Source organism: Portunus trituberculatus, chromosome 24, assembly GCF_017591435.1.
Source record: "Portunus trituberculatus isolate SZX2019 chromosome 24, ASM1759143v1, whole genome shotgun sequence".
Taxonomy (NCBI): Eukaryota; Metazoa; Arthropoda; class Malacostraca; order Decapoda; family Portunidae; genus Portunus; species Portunus trituberculatus.
Window position 1 is genome coordinate 14,232,456 of NC_059278.1, and position 17,531 is coordinate 14,249,986.

General features: G+C 44.3%; 3 protein-coding genes across 6 annotated transcripts in view; all 3 read left to right on the top strand.

Moving 5' to 3' along the window:
- LOC123508013 (DNA translocase FtsK-like) overlaps window positions 1-2,843 on the top strand; it is a 4,444-nt gene extending 1,601 nt beyond the window's left edge. For 2 of the 3 annotated variants that reach the window (XM_045261367.1, XM_045261368.1), the window contains exon 2: window positions 604-2,843. In XM_045261367.1, the coding sequence (XP_045117302.1) occupies window positions 1,119-2,393 (1,275 nt within the window). In that variant the 5' untranslated portion in view covers window positions 604-1,118 and the 3' untranslated portion in view covers window positions 2,394-2,843. The remainder of the gene's footprint in view (window positions 1-603) is intronic. The other variant, XM_045261366.1, reaches the window with a different exon arrangement.
- LOC123508186 overlaps window positions 1-14,739 on the top strand; it is a 56,310-nt gene extending 41,571 nt beyond the window's left edge. Inside the window, exons 4-5 of the mRNA XM_045261718.1 lie at window positions 10,812-10,951; window positions 14,646-14,739. Coding sequence (XP_045117653.1) covers window positions 10,812-10,951; window positions 14,646-14,653 — 148 coding nt within the window. The 3' untranslated portion in view covers window positions 14,654-14,739. The remainder of the gene's footprint in view (window positions 1-10,811; window positions 10,952-14,645) is intronic.
- Window positions 14,628-17,124, top strand: LOC123508014 (actin, clone 403). 2 transcript variants are annotated; one of them, XM_045261371.1, is made up of 3 exons: window positions 14,628-14,739; window positions 15,648-15,786; window positions 15,993-17,124. In XM_045261371.1, exons 2-3 carry the CDS (start codon window positions 15,661-15,663, stop codon window positions 16,995-16,997), a joined length of 1,131 nt encoding a protein of 376 aa, XP_045117306.1. In that variant the 5' UTR covers window positions 14,628-14,739; window positions 15,648-15,660; the 3' UTR covers window positions 16,998-17,124. The 2 variants fall into 2 exon arrangements, with proteins under 2 accessions (XP_045117306.1, XP_045117304.1); XM_045261369.1 differs by lacking the exon at window positions 14,628-14,739 and adding an exon at window positions 15,363-15,503.
- The last annotated feature ends 407 nt before the right edge of the window (window positions 17,125-17,531 follow it).

The window sequence follows — 17,531 nt, forward strand, 5'->3', positions numbered from 1 at the left end:
GTCGCTCGTCTCGTAAGCCATTCACGGCACCATATTCTTCTGGGTCTTCTTGCTGGTGGCTGGGGTGGCACGGGAGGTTGCTGTAGCCGTCTTCTTCTTTTTTGCAGCAGCAATGCAGCAGCCACCATCAGGATTCCTGCCATCAATACTTGTGCCTCTTGTCTGTAGTTTTCTTCTTCCATGTTGCCTGCTTGCCAGTCTAGCTTTGAGTGACTTGCTCATCATTGCGCAACCTATTATATACCCCTTGGGAGGCGCTGCAAATATTGGACGCATCCTCACAACACCCCGTGACATAACGTGACAGTACATCGGCAACAAGCGCGTACGTAATTATTATAATTCATGTGCGACCCTCAAAACGGGTCGTCGGGTTCGGCCACACATGGTGTGCACGTCGTGCTCACCTCGTGTCACGTCTCGCAACACCTCGTGTCCACGTCGTGCTCACCTCGTGTCACGTGTCGCAACACCTCGTGCCCAGATCGGGCTCACCTCGTGCCACATCGCCACACCCTTGCGCGCAATGTACCCGACGTGACGTCTCTGTTTCCGCCACACACGCACGTTTTGTGGGCAACCCACCCAAAGACGTGGCACGAGGTGAGTGCGTACCCAGTGCGAGCCAACTCGTGTCCAAGAGCGCGCCAGTTCGTGCAGAACGCGTGCCACAAAGTCGGAGAAGTCGAGGCAGGGTCGCACGAAGGCGCGTCAATTTAAAAAAGTTTAATATTTTCCCCCGACGTTGTACGCAATGGCGACTTCGGGCCCACCTCGTGCCATCACCTCGTGACGCCTCGTCCCCTGTGCGAGCCACCGCGCGCCCATGTGCACGACGTCGAGCATGGCGCGCAGTGGCGCTACTTCGTGCCACCAGGGCGCGAGGTGTCACGAGGCGTGGTGCGAGGTGGAACGAGGTGTGTGCGAGGTGGGCACGAAGTTAGCGCGAGGCGGGCACGAAGTTAGCGCGAGGTGGACGCGAGCTGTCTGGCTAACGGCCTCCCAAGGGACCGGATCGAAGGGGTATATATAAAGGACCCGTGGGCCCCAACGTCACTTATCTCGCAAACACCGCCAGAAGAGGAACCCTCCCAACTCCAGCCAACCTCACCACCAAGATGCCCAAGAACGCCAAGCAGCCAGCACCACAGCAAGAGTTGTCCCCGAGTCTGCAGGAGGAAGGAAGTGGTGATGTCCCTGCTGATGAGGTTCCTGACGACACCGACGTTCCTGATGTGGAAGACGTGGCGACCGTACAAGCTGTTGCTGGGCCCTCCATGAAACGCACTCGGCCATCCAAGAAAGACGTCAAGGACTATCCCTTCACCGACGACCAACTGAGGGAGATTGCAAACTTCGTACAGTCGCATCCAGAGCTGTACGACAAGCGCAACGAGAAGTGGCTGAATCCGTCGTGGAAGCTGAGCCTGTGGATGGAGCTGGCCCGAAACTTCAGTGACTGTTCACACCTGCAGGTGAAGAAGTTGGTGGAGAAGAAGGTTTGGGGCTTCCTGGCAGGTCACATCGCCCACGAAACTACGCACCCTAGTGAAGACTTCGGCAGACAATGGGACGACCCAGAATCCTCCAGCCAGGAGTCTGTCCTATCGGCCCACTCACTTGCCAGGAGGAAGAGGAAGAAGGAACGCCAGGAGGAGGACCTATCCAGCCCACGATCCACCAAAGGTTCCCCGGAGAGAAGTGCCATCCAAGAACTACTACAGAGTGCACAGCTCCTAGCAACACGGAAACCACCACTTGAGGGACCTGCGGCAGACGTCCGGCAGTTCGTGGAGTTCATGTACACCCGCCTGATGAAGGTTTCCCCCATGCATCATGGTGTACTCTTCGCCAAGATCAACTACATGATCAGCCTCATGGAGGAACCGGTGATGGGAAGGAGTGCCATAAAAGACCCAAGGAGATTGCTGGATGCTGTGCCCATGCCAGTAGGAGTTCCGGGCCCATCGCAGCAGTGGCAGCCTCCTGCACCACCTACTGTCGCTCCTGCTCCACCTCCTCCTCCTCCTCCTCCAGTGTATCATCAGCCGCAGTACCAGCAGCCACACTATGCGCAGCCCCACTACCTACAACAACAGTACCAGCAGCCTCAACAACAACAGTACCAGCATCCTCAACAACAACAGTACCAGCAGCCTCAACAACAACAGTACCAGCAGCCTCAACAATCTGAACAGCAACAGTTCCCGCAGCAGCCACAGCAGCAGCAGGTGCCCACCCCACTACAGTGGGAACAGATACTCGGCTGTACAGCGTCCCCCATCAAGACCAAACTCCAGCCCCAGAAGACGAAGTCACCGGCGAAGAAGGCCATCATGTCCCCCATGATCGAGACGCCCAGGGCCTACGAGGCGGAGGATAGCGACGAGTGAAGAGATAATAAACATGTAACATATGTATTGTGTATAACCTAATGTGAAAATGTATTAAATAAATGTGTAAAACAACAAATATATTTCTACCCTATTCATTTACAATATAAGTGTAAATATAAAATACTAAATATAACAAAGATATTGTAAACTACAAACTGAAAATAAATAAGTGAGACATAAATGGTTACAGAGGAAAGAGATATAATAAAACATGGAAATATGAGAAATGACATAAACATTGACGAATGGAAATGATAAAAGATAACAGAAAATAATGAAGGGTTGGTAATAAACAACTTGGATAATAATAACTGAATATATAAATAAGGTATTGAAATAATAACTTACAGAGGAAAAAGATATAATAAAACATGTAAATATGAAAAATTAACTAAACATTGAGGAATGGAGATTATAACAGATACAAGGAAATAGTAGTTGTTGTAGTAGTAGTAGTAGTAGTAGTAGTAGTAATAGTAGTAAAAGTAGTAGTAGTAGTAGTAGTAGTAGTAGTAGTAGTAGTAGTAGTAGCAGCAGTAGTAACATTTTTATTTTATATTACTTTCAACTTTTTTGGACGTAATTATCTGCATTATATTATTATTGTTATCATTATTATTATTATTATTATTATTATTATTATAATTACTGTCGCCATTATTATTATGTATTGAGAGCAGAGTGACGTGTTTAGTGCTCTCTCTCTCTCTCTCTCTCTCTCTCTCTCTCTCTCTCTCTCTCTCTCTCTCTCTCTCTCTCTCTCTTCAGAAAGGCCCTTATAAAGTGAAAGAGGTTTGCTTACATTTGAATTAACTTGACACTGATCTCTCTCTCTCTCTCTCTCTCTCTCTCTCTCTCTCTCTCTCTCTCTCTCTCTCTCTCTCTCTCTCTCTCTCTCTCTCACGGCAAAAGCGAGAAATAAAAAAAATCGTGTGTGTGTGTGTGTGTGTGTGTGTGTGTGTGTGTGTGTGTGTGTTTACCTCAATCCAGTGTACAGGGTCTCATCTGATACCGTTTTCTCATCTACGTTTCTCAACTTTTTTTTTTTTTTTTTCATTTATTCATTTTTGCGCGTTTCATTTATTATTTCTTCCTTTTCTTCTTTTTCTTGACTTTTTTTCCTCTTCATATGCTATTGTTATTATTATTATTATTATTATTATTATTTTATTATTATTATTATTATTATTATCATCATCATCATCATTATTATTTTGTTTATTTAATTATTTTTGTTTAATCTTCCTGTCGCTTTTCTCTGCTTTTCTCATTTTCATCTTTTTCTTATGTTAATTATCATAATTTTAATCAACTTTTTTCATGTTCTTGATCTTTTTCTCGTTCTTGTTCGTGTTCTCACTCGTCTTGTTTATCATCATTATCTTCTTGTTCATCTTCTTCGTCTTCTTCATTATCAGCTTCTTGTTCTTGTTCTTCTTTTCCTTCAGCATCTTGTTGTTCTTCTTCTTCATCTCGTCCACCGTCATCTTCATTTTAACCCCTTTAGTACTGGGACTCATTTTTACATTGACATTTGTGTGCGATTAGACCATTTTATTGACATTAAGAAGGGTCTATGGAGGTTAAGATATTGATGGCCACAATCTTCACTATTTCAATCTCCCACATAAGATTCTGAAGCTGTATAAAATCACCAAATAGTAAGCAGAGTGAATATGAAAACGCGTCATGTTACTGAAGGGGTTAACACATTTTTCACGCATCTTATTGAATCAAGTGCAGGGAAGTGTGTGTACATATTGAACTTCCGCCGCCACACCCTCGCTTCTCCTCCCGCCTCGCCTTCTGCTACAGACTGGTGCTAGACTGTTGATACAAGCCTGCTCTGTGTGTGTGTGTGTGTGTGTGTGTGTGTGTGTGTACACCGTTACCTGAGAGCCTCACCTGCTTTGTTGTTACCTGCTGTTGTTTGTCCGTCTGTCTGTCTGTCCGCTTGTCTGTCTTTCTATCTTGATTAGTTCACTTATGTTTGCTTCTCTCTCTCTCTCTCTCTCTCTCTCTCTCTCTCTCTCTCTCTCTCGTGTGTGTGTGTTTTCTCTTTTTTATCTATGTATTTTGTGTATTTTATCTGTTTTGTTTCCTAATTCTATTTTTTGTATGTTTATTTATTTATTTATTTATTCTTATTTATTTTCACATATTTTGTCACCGAATAATATGTTTGGCTTTCCTTTACCGTCCTTATCAGTCAACACATTATCCTCTATTTCTAAGTATTGGTTATTTATTTATTTTTTTTTTTTTCGTTTTCTTGTAACAGAAACGTGTACGTAACCTTCTATTTCTGTTCAGTTATCATGTTGTACTGTGGTGTATGTTTCTTTTTTTCTCGCTGGATTTACTTGGTGCTGTGTATTTCCTGTTAGGTTTTCCACATTTTTGTTTTGCTTCTCATATATTCACTGGTTTCCTATTTTGCACTGCATGTTTTATTTATTTTCCTTCTTCTTTCCTTTTATTTTGTTCCTTTTTTTACATTTTCACCATTATTCTATTTACTATTTTTATATTTTGCAAGCTGTGTTCTCTCTCTCTCTCTCTCTCTCTCTCTCTCTCTCTCTCTCTTAATTTCATTTCGTTTAATCACGAAGAATCACGTCATTTTCTTTATTAAACCACATACCTGCCCCGAGTCACGTGTGGAAGAAGACAACACTGCTTTCAAAACTACTGTAGCTCCTTGTCTTCATTGATGAGGCAGTTCCTTCATTCATTCATCTTGGCTAAACGTGGGAGCCTCAGACAATGGCCTTATTCGTGATGGTGATGGTGGTGGTGAAGGGAAACAGACAGTGGTGATGGTTATAGTGATAGCGGTGGTGGTGAGTTATATTATGTGGTGTGGATGATGGTGATAGAAGTGTTGATTGGAATGATGTTGATGGTGGTGAATAGAATGCAAGGGATATACACAATGATGGTGACAGTGGTGATGGGGGCAGTGGAAAGAGTTTGTGTAGCCTTATAGTAGTGTGGATGATGAAAGAACAGGGACTGGAGTGCTTGAAACAGGTTGTGATGGTGGTGATGGTGATGAGGAATGTACAAGGGAGGATTGGAGGAAGGGGAAATACACTCTGGTGGTGGTAGTGGTGGTGGTGGTAATGGTGTTTGGGGTTGAGGAAGCGACGGTTGTAATGGGAGGGAGGACGGGAGGGAAGGAGGCAGAGGCAGATTAGGGAGGGAGGGAGGGAGGGATAGCGGTCTGTTCGTGGCGGTTGTCTGGTTTGGAGGTAGTGCTGGTGGTGGAGGTGGCGGCGGTGGTGGTGGTGGTGTATACGAGTAAGGAGAGAAAGAGGGAGACAGTGTTGGAGAAAGGAATGTAGTGGGGAGGTGGAGGAGCACAAGTTCTGGTGGTGGTGGTAATGGTGGTGAGGAGAAACAGGAGGGGGGGAAGTAGCAGTGGTAGGAAGAGGAAGAGGAAGGGGAGGCTTGTGAAAATGGTAGGTGGAAGAGAAGTAGGAGGAGGAGGAGGGAGTCAGAATTATAGTGATGATATAGAACAATAGGGTGGTGGTGATGTGATGGAAGTGGTGAAGTGAAGATGACCAGAAGGAAAGAAGTGGGAATATTACAAGATTGAGAGGAAAGGCAAGTGTAATATAGCAGTGTGTGGGAATCGAAGAAGAGGAGGAAAGTTTTAAGATTCAGAGGAACGCTAGTAGACTTGTGATGGTGGAGAACTGACGGTGGCGTTGGTGGTGGTGATGGTGGTAGCGTGAGGGAAAGAGACAGTAACGGTACATCAGGGAAGAGGCAAAGAGACAGATAACAGGAGAGTCAGGTGAAACAAACACAAATAGTATAAACTGAGTACATACAAGCAGCAGTGTAGTGGTGGCGATAGTGGTGATACGGGTGGTGGTGCGTCATGTGGGTCTGACCAAGCGGGGGGTGGGTGGTGTGGGTGACGTAGGTGGCTGGGTAGTGGAGGGGAAGGGAAAGGGTGGGAAGGGGCCAGACGGAGCTCAGCTGACTGACTGACCATCACGTTTGTAGGGCGAGACACACACACGGACTTATTTGGGTCGTGACGAGATTAGCGGACTGGGAAGAGAGAGAAGTGAGGAAGAGGAGGAGGAGGTAGCGTGGGCGGCGTGTTTCAGTGGGCGTAGAGTAGAATGACAGGTGAGGACAGGTGGTGAATGGGAGGCGGAGTATCTACTGGTGACCAAAGTTGACTCTAGGAAGAAGTAGGTACTCAAACATTTCACCTCCGCCATATTTTAACAAGCTGCTGCGGAATTTATTTGTGGGAGAGGATGGGGTTTTAAAGAAAGTTTTTATGAGTCAAGTGGTGTGGAGGTTAAGAGGGATTCTGGACTATCAAAGGAGAAAAACCCACGAGAACCCTACTTGTCATCTCTATAGCCTTTGGAAAATAGCTTTTTTTTTTTATCTACACCATGTTATATAATAGTACATTGCTCATCGTTCCTATTGTGTTCATCTTCCCAGAGAGAGAGAGAGAGAGAGAGAGAGAGATGATGATGATGATGAAACAGACGGAAAAGGAAGAGAAGCATTACTGAATGAAGAAAGGTGGGAAGAGAAGCCAGGAAAGGGAAGAGGAAGAAAAGGAGGAAGAAGCCGTTCACAGAGGAGGAAGAAAGGAAGGAAGGAAAGCAAACCGGAGGCGAGCAAATTTACTTGACGAAAGAAAGAAAAAGAAAAGGAAATTATCATAAATATTTTAGAGAGAGAGAGAGAGAGAGAGAAGAGAGAGAGAGAGAGAGAGAGAGAGAGAGAGAAATCGTAAAATAAAGAAATGTAAAAGTAACTTAATAAAACGTAAAAAATGACCAACGAAAAACATACACACGATACAAAAAAAAAAATACCATTTACATATTACTGTAATTTTTTTTAAGTTCTTCCTTAAAAAAAAGCAAATGAAAAAAAAATCCTAAAAACTTAACGCAATAATATTACCAAATCGTCTAATGCAGATTTGATTAACCAATTAGCAGACAAGAAGAAAAACTGCTTAGACAGAAATAAGAAAAAATAATAAAAACGTTTAGTGTAAAAAGAAATAAATGTATCCTATTGTGGTCACCGAGGAGAGAGTGAGTGGCTGCCTTCATCCTCCATGTGAGCGTTCAGTGGTGATGGATTGGATTGGATTGGTTCAGGGATGATGTGTGGTTTGAGGATGATGTGCAGTTATTATCTTTATCAACACTTCAGTTATTATCCTCCTCCTCCTCCACTTCCTCATCAGCACCATCATCATTTTAACCCGTTTCCCACACTAATAAAGATGGATAGACTGAATGGAACAACAGCCACTTAACGTTTTACCAAAGAGAACAATAACTTCATTAACAACAAAACAACGACAGTATTTCTTCATTATCATCATAATTTTTCTATTTCTTGTTTCTTCATCTACTACTACTACTACTACTACTACTACTACTACTACTACTACTACTACTACTACTACTACTGCTGCTGCTGCTGCTGCTGCTGCTAGAGGTGGTGGCGGTGTAATAACAGGTCAAACACACCAGCTTCTCCATTCCCAGCAACCATAACAGTAAACTCCACACCAGCAAATCACACTTATGAAGCTTACCTGCCTTCGTGATGGTTGATGTTCACCGGAGAGAGAGAGAGAGAGAGAGAGAGAGAGAGAGAGAGAGAGAGAGAGAGAGAGAGAGTGGGGGGGTGAGGGAGGGAGGGAGGGAGAGAGGACAAAGGTAAGGTGGATGAGTAGAGAGAGAAGAGAGGGCAGAGGCTACTAGGAGACTTGGCAGGTGGTGAGAGGAGTCTTGTGCTCTCTCTCTCTCTCTCTCTGGCCACGTGCCCATGTAATCTTCCTATGTGATGTCTCGTCGAAATCTTCCCTGTATGAAGTAACACATTATCACATCATCTCCTATCACTAAAATCGTATGAGAGGATCGTAACACAACATTCCTTCTGCTAACACATTTGCTAAGTTACTTTTGTAGTGTAGGATTCTGCGATGTATGCAGGATTAATCAAAGGATGGACATTACTTCTCTCTATCGTCTCCCATCAATACATAACCACGAGTCTGGATTAGATTAACCATGTCCCGGTGTATATTTATATTTATGTCTTAAGGAAACAATTCGAATATTCAGGAGGAAGTAAGAATGCCAGAAAACTGTTGAAATGATCGAAATGGAACCATATATATATATATATATATATATATATATATATATATATATATATATATATATATATATATATATATATATATATATATATATATATATATATATATATATATATATATATATATATATATATATATATATATATATAATATTTATATTTGCGTGTATCATAGGGTAGCAAGGTAATATTCTCAGCGTAGGAGCGAGACCGGAAGAACACAAGCTGAGAGGAATAGAAATGCAGAGAAACTTGGGGAAAAAATGCTAACGGGGAGAAAATTGTTCATATATATATTTTGCATCTACGTGTAGTGTGAGAGACATTGAAAATTTCTAGTAAAAGAGGGATACATCAGGATAAAAAGAATTGACAGATATAATAAAAAACACGGGAAACTTTTTCAAAATATGTATCCTGTGGTCAAATAAGGAAGAAAAATGAGGTCAAGGCACCTCTAGCGCGCTGTTGCCCACAGAGGCTCCCGGATTAATTCGGAATGCTGCGTTTTTGGTCATGGGAGTGAATACATCTTTTATACAAAGGACGATGGAACCACTGCGTTGATCCGCCGCCCGGGGGAGGGACAGAGCAAGGAATACGATCCTGCTGTATTTTCGTGGTTGAGAGAGAGAGAGAGAGACTTTGGCCTATTCAAATTGTAATCTGTCCCTGATCCTCTCCGCCTTCGAGAGAGAGAGAGAGAGAGAGAGAGAGTGTGTGTGTGTGTGTGTGTGTGTGTGTGTCATGCTGTACCATTCCTGTCCTCCCTTGCAATTTAAATGGACCTGTTGCTCTCTTTGCTAAGCGTCTTCCCCCCCCTGACTCCCGCACACACACACACACACACACACACCAACGGATTAGTGACAGTAAAAAGTGTGTGTGTGTGTGTGTGTGTGTGTGTGTCTCATCATCCCCTGTGTGATTAAAATCCAATTAACGGGAACGTCTCTCTCTCTCTCTCTCTCTCTCTCTCTCTCTCTCTCTCTCAGTTGTTTTTATTATATCTTTTATCATTATATATCCCTTATTGTTAAATTCTGCATACTGTCATTTACCTCACACCTTTACAGTAATTACCCACCTTGCAATACACGTACACGATCACCTTTGTCTTACCTTTACAGCTGACAGTACTGCATTAAAAGTTCCCGCATTCCCCGCCTCTGTGTGTGTGCTAATCAAGGAGAGACTGGCTCCACGACACGCTGCTTTTGACATTTTACCTGAGCTTTCATCACCAACACTCAACACCTTTCTATAACCTCACGCCATTTCCATTCGTTACACCCAGTAGGAATTAAATAACGGGGATTCTCTTTCATTTCTGCTTTTCTAGTGTGCTCCATTTCGCGCCTTTTGGGTTATTGCAGTGTTATTTCTTGTTAGGCTTGGTGAGGTTGTCTTATGTTGCGCTGACTTGCTAGGATATAATACGATATGTTACGGTTTGGCTGTTTTAAAATAGCGTCTATAGTTTTTTTTTATTTTTTATATTATTATTTGATATTTTACTGTAATGCATTTTGAGCGCCCATCTGTCTCTTTTTCTCCCTTTCTTCTTGTTCACGAGGTCATTTTACCTGTTCCTGTCTTCCAATATTAGTATATCATTACACTGCATTTTATTATTCTCTCTCTCTCTCTCTCTCTGCGTTATGATAACCTAGAGTTCATCTTAGCTATCGTAACCGCAGCATCTTCCTTGGGTCCTTTCTCGTGTTCTCCCTCATCCTTCTTTCTTTCCTTCTCTTCTATCCACTTCACTCTATTTAATTAAGGGACTTGTCTGTCTTGTTAATTATTCGTCTTTGTCTTATTTTATCTTTCTCGTCTCCCATGTACGTCAGACTTCCATTCCTCTTGTCCATGTTATCTACGGAACATTAATTCTACTCTTCTCTACAAATATACACACTTGGCAAACAACCGGTAATATCTTGAGTAAACATTGCTGGGTGAAAAGAGGTTGTGTGAGACTGAGTGGGTGGATGATGAAGATAGATAGGTGGACGGGTAGATAAGCGGAAATGGGGAGAAAAGTGTAGTTTGGTAGATGAAATATTTGTCTCGTACACTACTGCTTGTTACCTTGTCGATCGTTGCATCACTAGTTCTCCGTGTTCTTCATGTGTGGACGGTGAAGAGATGGAAACAGTGTGCATAGATATCAGTAACTTTTCTTCTTAACGTTTACACTTCTAACCGTGTTCCTCCGTCCGTCCATCTTTCCCCCAGCGTTGGCTCGCTCCAGCCTTCGAGAGGAAAACATCCCCCTCGCCAGCATTCCTTGCATGACCAAGGAGGTTGGAGGGAGATGAGGAGGAGGAAGGGGGAGGAAGACTCGAGATACTGCTCACCGGGCTATCCTGCGCCTGGTAACACCCCTCCAACTCCTCCAATTCCTTTCTCCTCCTTTTCCTTAACCCCCTCCCCCCCCTTCTCTCGTTTGCTATAGTATCAGTTTTACTTAACTGACTAGGCAATATGTTCCCTCCAATAGGGTGTGTGTGTGTGTGTGTGTGTGTGTGATGACAACACGATGTTTGGCAGATGGAATGCACACTTGAGTACTCGAGAGAGAGAGAGAGAGAGAGAGAGAGAGAGAGAGAGAGAGAGAGAGAGAGAGAGAGTATATACACTTGTCATAATCCCTGGAAAGCAACTTATGTTTTGGATGCTTCTAACTTAGCATTCTCAAAACATAGAAAAAGGAAAAGAAAATTACAATTTCCCTCTCTCTCTCTCTCTCTTTCTCCAACACACACAGACACACACAGTCCTACCCGAAGATCGGTCTATGACCTCTGAGCTCGGTCCGTAATGGGGAAGACTGGCTGAGTGACCAGAAGGCGACCAAGGTGAATACACACACACACACACACACACACACACACACACACACGAAGCAGATTTTTTTTTTTCCCAAGATGTAAGAATTAGCTTGTTTAGTCTTATCATCCACAACTTAATGATCAAACCAGTAGGTGCCGTCCTGAAGTATGTTCATCTTCATTACTTACACGTTGTTTGCTCGAGGTAGCTAAAAAGGCGTCGAAACAGCAGCAGCAACAGCAACAACAACAACAACAACAACAACAACAACAACAACAATGAACGTGGTGATAGTAGTAGTAATAGTAGTAGTAGTTTACCGGTTGGTAGGTGTGGCGGCCAAGCTACATAAATACCAGCCCTATGTAATATCACCCATAAATGGTGTGTGTGTGTGTGTGTGTGTGTGTGATAAACCGATGTGATTTATCCGGCTTCTACTGTTGTAGTATATTTCATTGATTATATATATATATATATATATATATATATATATATATATATATATATATATATATAAAATCAATGAAATATACTACAACAGTAGAAGCCGGATAAATCACATCGGTTTATCACACACACACACACACACACACACACACACCATTTATGGGTGATATTACATAGGGCTGGTATTTATGTAGCTTGATAGATAGGTAGATAGATAGATAACGGAACAATAACAACATGACTGTTGTTAATTATAAGTTTCACACACACACACACACACACACACACACACACACCAATAACTTCAAGATGAAGTTGGATAATTTTTGAGATAACAGACGGGACAGCACGAGCATAGCTCCTCTCCCTTATGGTACTATAGGTAAATACAACTGAGTAAAACACACACACGCACACACGCGCGCGCATATTAGCTATTTTACTTATTTACATATTTTCTAAGTGAAGGCAAACTGTCACTATTAAGAGCGTGTGCATATATATATATATATATATATATATATATATATATATATATATATATATATATATATATATATATATATAATCAAAACCAGGATTACGTCATACTGAAGAAAATAGTTGTGGCCTAGATATAATTATGTTTAGTGGATTTTTTTTTTTTTACTACGTCTTATATTGCGAGGTAAATCCGAGTAAGATTTATCATACTTGCTAACATACAAGTAAACCAGCAATCAAGACGTGACCTAGACAGTCAGCAGTAAAACCAACACACTCCAAACTTGTAATATTAGCAATAGCACAGATAAAGCTATTACACCATAGTAAGTCCAGTAATTGTGTTTTAGTCACATAAGAACTGTCCATATATGTAACTTCAGCATCTGTTTTCTCTGGCCATACTTTTGAGTGTTCAGAATTTATCGGCGTGAACTACCACGGCTAGCCACTCCCAACGCCTTGTCGTAGTCGTTTGAAATACTGGTGGAGGGAAACAGTTCAACATCCACAAAACAGCCGGCTTGACGTACTCCCCCTCCCGTCCCTCTCTCTACGTCCTCGTCCACGACCTCGCTAACAGGCACACTTACTCAGCTTACTCAATGCCTTACTAATATTCAAAATGAGCAAGTCCCTGATTTCAATGTGACCTCTTACTCACTTGCTTAAAATCTACCAGATAAATGGCACTTCACACGAAAGCGACCAAGGATCTGTGAAGTGAATGTCTCGCTCACTACACACACTCTTCCCTCCCTCACCCGCTCTCCCTTCCGTCGCTCACCTCCCCTTCCCCTCCTCCTCTCACTCTCTCTCTGCCTCCCCAAACCACGTGACCCAACATTAATAACCAGTAACCTCCCGTTTGAAAGCTGTTCTGCTGGTTGCCATGCCGTGTTCAGATCCAGCATGTCTTTCTACCTACGTTTGGGGCGTGCAATGCATCACACACACACACACACACACACACACAGTCCCTTTGCTCTCCCTTAGAAAACACTCCTTAACTTGAACCGGCTTTTTTTTCCTACTACTTTTCCCCTTCCTCCACTATTCTCTCAGGGACAACATGCTACAAATATAGGATTATAATGAACGTCAGTACAGGAGAATTGAAAGTGATAATCAGTAGTTTGCCACTCTTCTGGATAGCCCAACCCTCACGGGAATGTGGGACACGCTGGCCACTGGGGGTGTGTAGATGTGGCTGGCAGGGAAATACACGACTCTGGTGATATCAATAGCTTCAGGAAATGTCAAATATGGTCATGTATTGTGGTGTGGTGCCCTCCGCCCCTCCTCAACAAAGATAACTCTGATATCCAGAATGTCGCCGGTCAGCTGAGGCCCCTGACGATGGATTGCAGTTTTTTTGGGGGAGGTTGTGAAATAAGTGATATTTAAGTAGGAATCGCACATAATAATGCTTAGTAATCAGAGGCGGAGCACAAATTCTCATATTGCCGGTCATGTCAGTAATATGGGTACCAACATCTCTCCCAAGTGTCAAACTTCAAACTTCACACCCTTCCGCCGCCCTTGGGACTCACTGCACGTCGAGGGGCCCCGAGAGGCGGCTAGGGATGTGGATTGCGGCTCTGCTGATCCTGGCGCCTCGCCCTGCTCCTAACCGAATAAAGCAGGCGAGGCATTTTTCGTTTGGGTTCTTCGGAAAGCTGGGCTCCATGGCGGCCCGTATGCGGTTGGCAGCCTTGAGAATCCTGCACTGTCGCTTTGGCCTTTGTTTCCAATTTGTTTCGTCCGGAATGATAAGGAGCCAAGCTTCTACGTGTGTGCGCTGCAAGTACGTTGTCCTCGCGCACCTCGTGTTGTGTAGACAAATCAATATTGGTGGATGGAGTAAAATAAGGCGAAAAGGTGTGTGATCTTGAAGTAGACTCACTCAAGAACCACAATGGTGAGCATCAAGTAGAGCGAAACATTGTGGAACTGAACCGAAATGAGCGAGAGCGGCGAGAGCCTAGCTTCCCGCCTCACATTCAACGTGTCTCTCAGCCAATGAGAGGCCAGGATCCTCGCTTGTGGCCATATAAGGCATGATACGTTTGTCGGGTGGCGAAGATCGGGTGGGGCGCGGGCGAGGCCACTGCGGCGAACAGGAGGGGAAGACTCATCGGGAAATTTAACCCACAACCACGATAGAGGTGTAACAACGATTTATTGACTCGCCATAGATATAAGATTGTATTACAAGTTTTATGGACTGGTTTCTTTGTATTAAAATCAGCCGAGTGTTAGTGAAACAAGGGCGTGACGTCGAGCGTTCTCCCCCTCTGTTAGAAAGTTGAGGTGGCAGGAGGTGGAGTCCTGACCGCCACTCATTCACCACCATCACCACGAGGAACGCGGTTGTGCGCTCGCCCACCATATAAATGTAAGTGTATTTCTTATTGTATGTTACGACTGGTAATTTGTTTTATGTAGATAAACTCTTCATTGTGGTAGTAAAATGCAGGTAGTAACGGTTATAATGAATTTGTTTCGTAAAATTGCTTTGGGAAGGTGCCGGTTGGGAGGGGTGTGTCCTGTAGTTTCTGAGGCCGGGTATTAATGATAACGGCTGTTTGCTCATGCCCAGGTGAGCGTTTAAGTCCCTAAGGGGATGGTGACAGGTGGGTAGCAGGTGGTTTTTTTTTTTTTTTGTTGGGAATGGTTAATTGGCTGCCTGCCATGATCTGTGAACTGGGCGTGTTCATCGTCGCGGGAATATTCTAAAGTATCAGTAAAGTTTTGATGAAGGCTTGAGAAAACTAAGGTTTACGGGCTTGTTGCGAGTTTAAAAGATTAAATCGCATGACTGGTTAGGTGTGGTAGTCACCTTATGTGCCGAGATGTTAATCTTTCATGTTACAAGCAGAAAATGCTCCCTCGGTGTTGAGTGTTTTATATAGAAAGCATGATTTAGAAAGTGCTTGGTAGGCCTTATATGGAGGTTAGATGGGAGGGGCTGTTGCGTGGCTGTTGACGTCACGACTGGGTGGGGTGATGGGGGGGGAGTGGGGGTCTTTGGGACTTGGGGGGTATTATAAGCTGGCGGCGGCCTGAGCCAGGCGTCAGTTGAACACGGGTACCGGAGCCGAGCACTCCCCGGGTCGCACCCCGCAACGCACGTAGTCAGTGACTGTGATATAGAACTAGGTAACATTGGTGCAGTGTTTGTGAAAGTGGAGAAAAAAACTCTTGGTGACTTGTGAATTGTGGAATCTGCAGTGTGGACTTGTACTGGTGGGAGGAATACGAGACTTTCTTGCATTGGAGTAATACGGTACTTGTTCTTTTCAGTAAATAACTCAAAATGTGTGACGACGAGGTTGCCGCCCTGGTTGTGGACAATGGCTCCGGCATGTGCAAGGCCGGTTTCGCCGGTGACGACGCCCCTCGCGCCGTCTTCCCCTCCATTGTCGGCCGTCCCCGCCATCAGGTAAGATTAAATGAACCATGTAGTCAGATTCTGTGAAATATTACTGTCACAAAGCAATCTTGTCTTTAACCCACTGACATTACTGTTGCACAGCAATTTAGTCTTTCAATCAAGTTACAATTTAAGACTTCCAGTGTCTTCCTGTTCAGCACACAATCTTGTCTCCTTTACCGTTCACATCTAATGAATGTTGTCTCTGTTTTCAGGGCGTGATGGTGGGCATGGGCCAGAAGGACTCCTATGTGGGTGACGAGGCGCAGAGCAAGCGAGGTATCCTGACCCTCAAATACCCCATCGAGCACGGTATTGTCACCAACTGGGACGACATGGAGAAGATCTGGCACCACACTTTCTACAATGAGCTCCGTGTGGCCCCAGAGGAGCACCCAGTCCTGCTGACGGAGGCTCCCCTCAACCCCAAGGCCAACCGCGAAAAGATGACCCAGATCATGTTCGAAACCTTCAACACTCCCGCCATGTACGTGGCCATCCAGGCCGTGCTGTCCTTGTACGCCTCCGGCCGTACCACCGGTATTGTGCTGGACTCCGGTGACGGCGTTTCACACACTGTCCCCATCTACGAGGGATATGCCCTTCCTCACGCTATCCTGCGTCTGGACTTGGCTGGCCGTGACCTCACTGACTACCTGATGAAAATCCTGACCGAGCGAGGCTACACCTTCACGACCACCGCCGAGCGAGAAATCGTTCGTGACATCAAGGAAAAGTTGTGCTACGTGGCCCTGGACTTCGAGCAGGAGATGACCACTGCCGCTTCCTCCTCCTCCCTGGAGAAGTCTTACGAGCTTCCTGACGGCCAGGTCATCACCATCGGTAACGAGAGGTTCCGCTGCCCCGAGGCTCTCTTCCAGCCTTCCTTCCTGGGTATGGAGTCCTGCGGCATCCACGAGACCACTTACAACTCCATCATGAAGTGCGACGTGGACATCCGTAAGGACCTGTACGCCAACACTGTGCTGTCCGGAGGCACCACCATGTACCCCGGCATTGCTGATAGGATGCAGAAGGAAATCACCGCCCTGGCGCCCTCCACCATGAAGATCAAGATCATTGCTCCCCCTGAGCGCAAGTACTCCGTCTGGATCGGCGGCTCCATCCTGGCCTCCCTCTCCACCTTCCAGCAGATGTGGATCAGCAAGCAAGAGTATGACGAGTCTGGCCCCTCCATCGTCCACAGGAAGTGCTTCTAAATTGCTATCCTTCATTTAGCTTAAATGTACATGATTTAGGATGTCAATTTTTACATTCTATTAGGCTAAGATTACGTTATTTGATAAGATTATGTTATTTAAAGTGGAATAAATTCATTTATAATGACTGGAGTTTATGCGAAGTAATCCTTCAGTGCTTGTCTTATGTGATGGAAAACTTGGTGTTGGTGCTGCTATAGTAAGTTACTCTTATGTACATTATTGCACATTACAGTAGTGGTGGTATTGATTTACGGGGATCTGGATAGGGCAAGACCGGAAGGATCAGGGGTGGTGACGGTGTGGTATGTACGTACATTTTACAGCACCTTTTAAAATGTGCAACTAGTGTACAGTTACTGTGAACTTCGTAGTAACGAAAAATTTGCATGGAATAAATAACATGGCTAGCAACGAGCAATTAGGTAAACGCGTGATCATTTAAACCCCAAAATTCCGTGGTATTCACCCATTTCATCCAAAATCTTGCGGCTTTACAAGATTTTATTAGCTAATACTGGTTTTGAATGGATG

Coding starts and splice junctions, on each gene's coding strand:
- LOC123508014 (XM_045261371.1), top strand. CDS start 15,661: ATGTGTGACGACGAGGTTGCCGCCCTGGTTGTGGACAATGGCTCCGGC. Junction 15,787..15,992: donor TCGGCCGTCCCCGCCATCAG/GTAAGATTAAAT, acceptor CTCTGTTTTCAG/GGCGTGATGGTGGGCATGGG.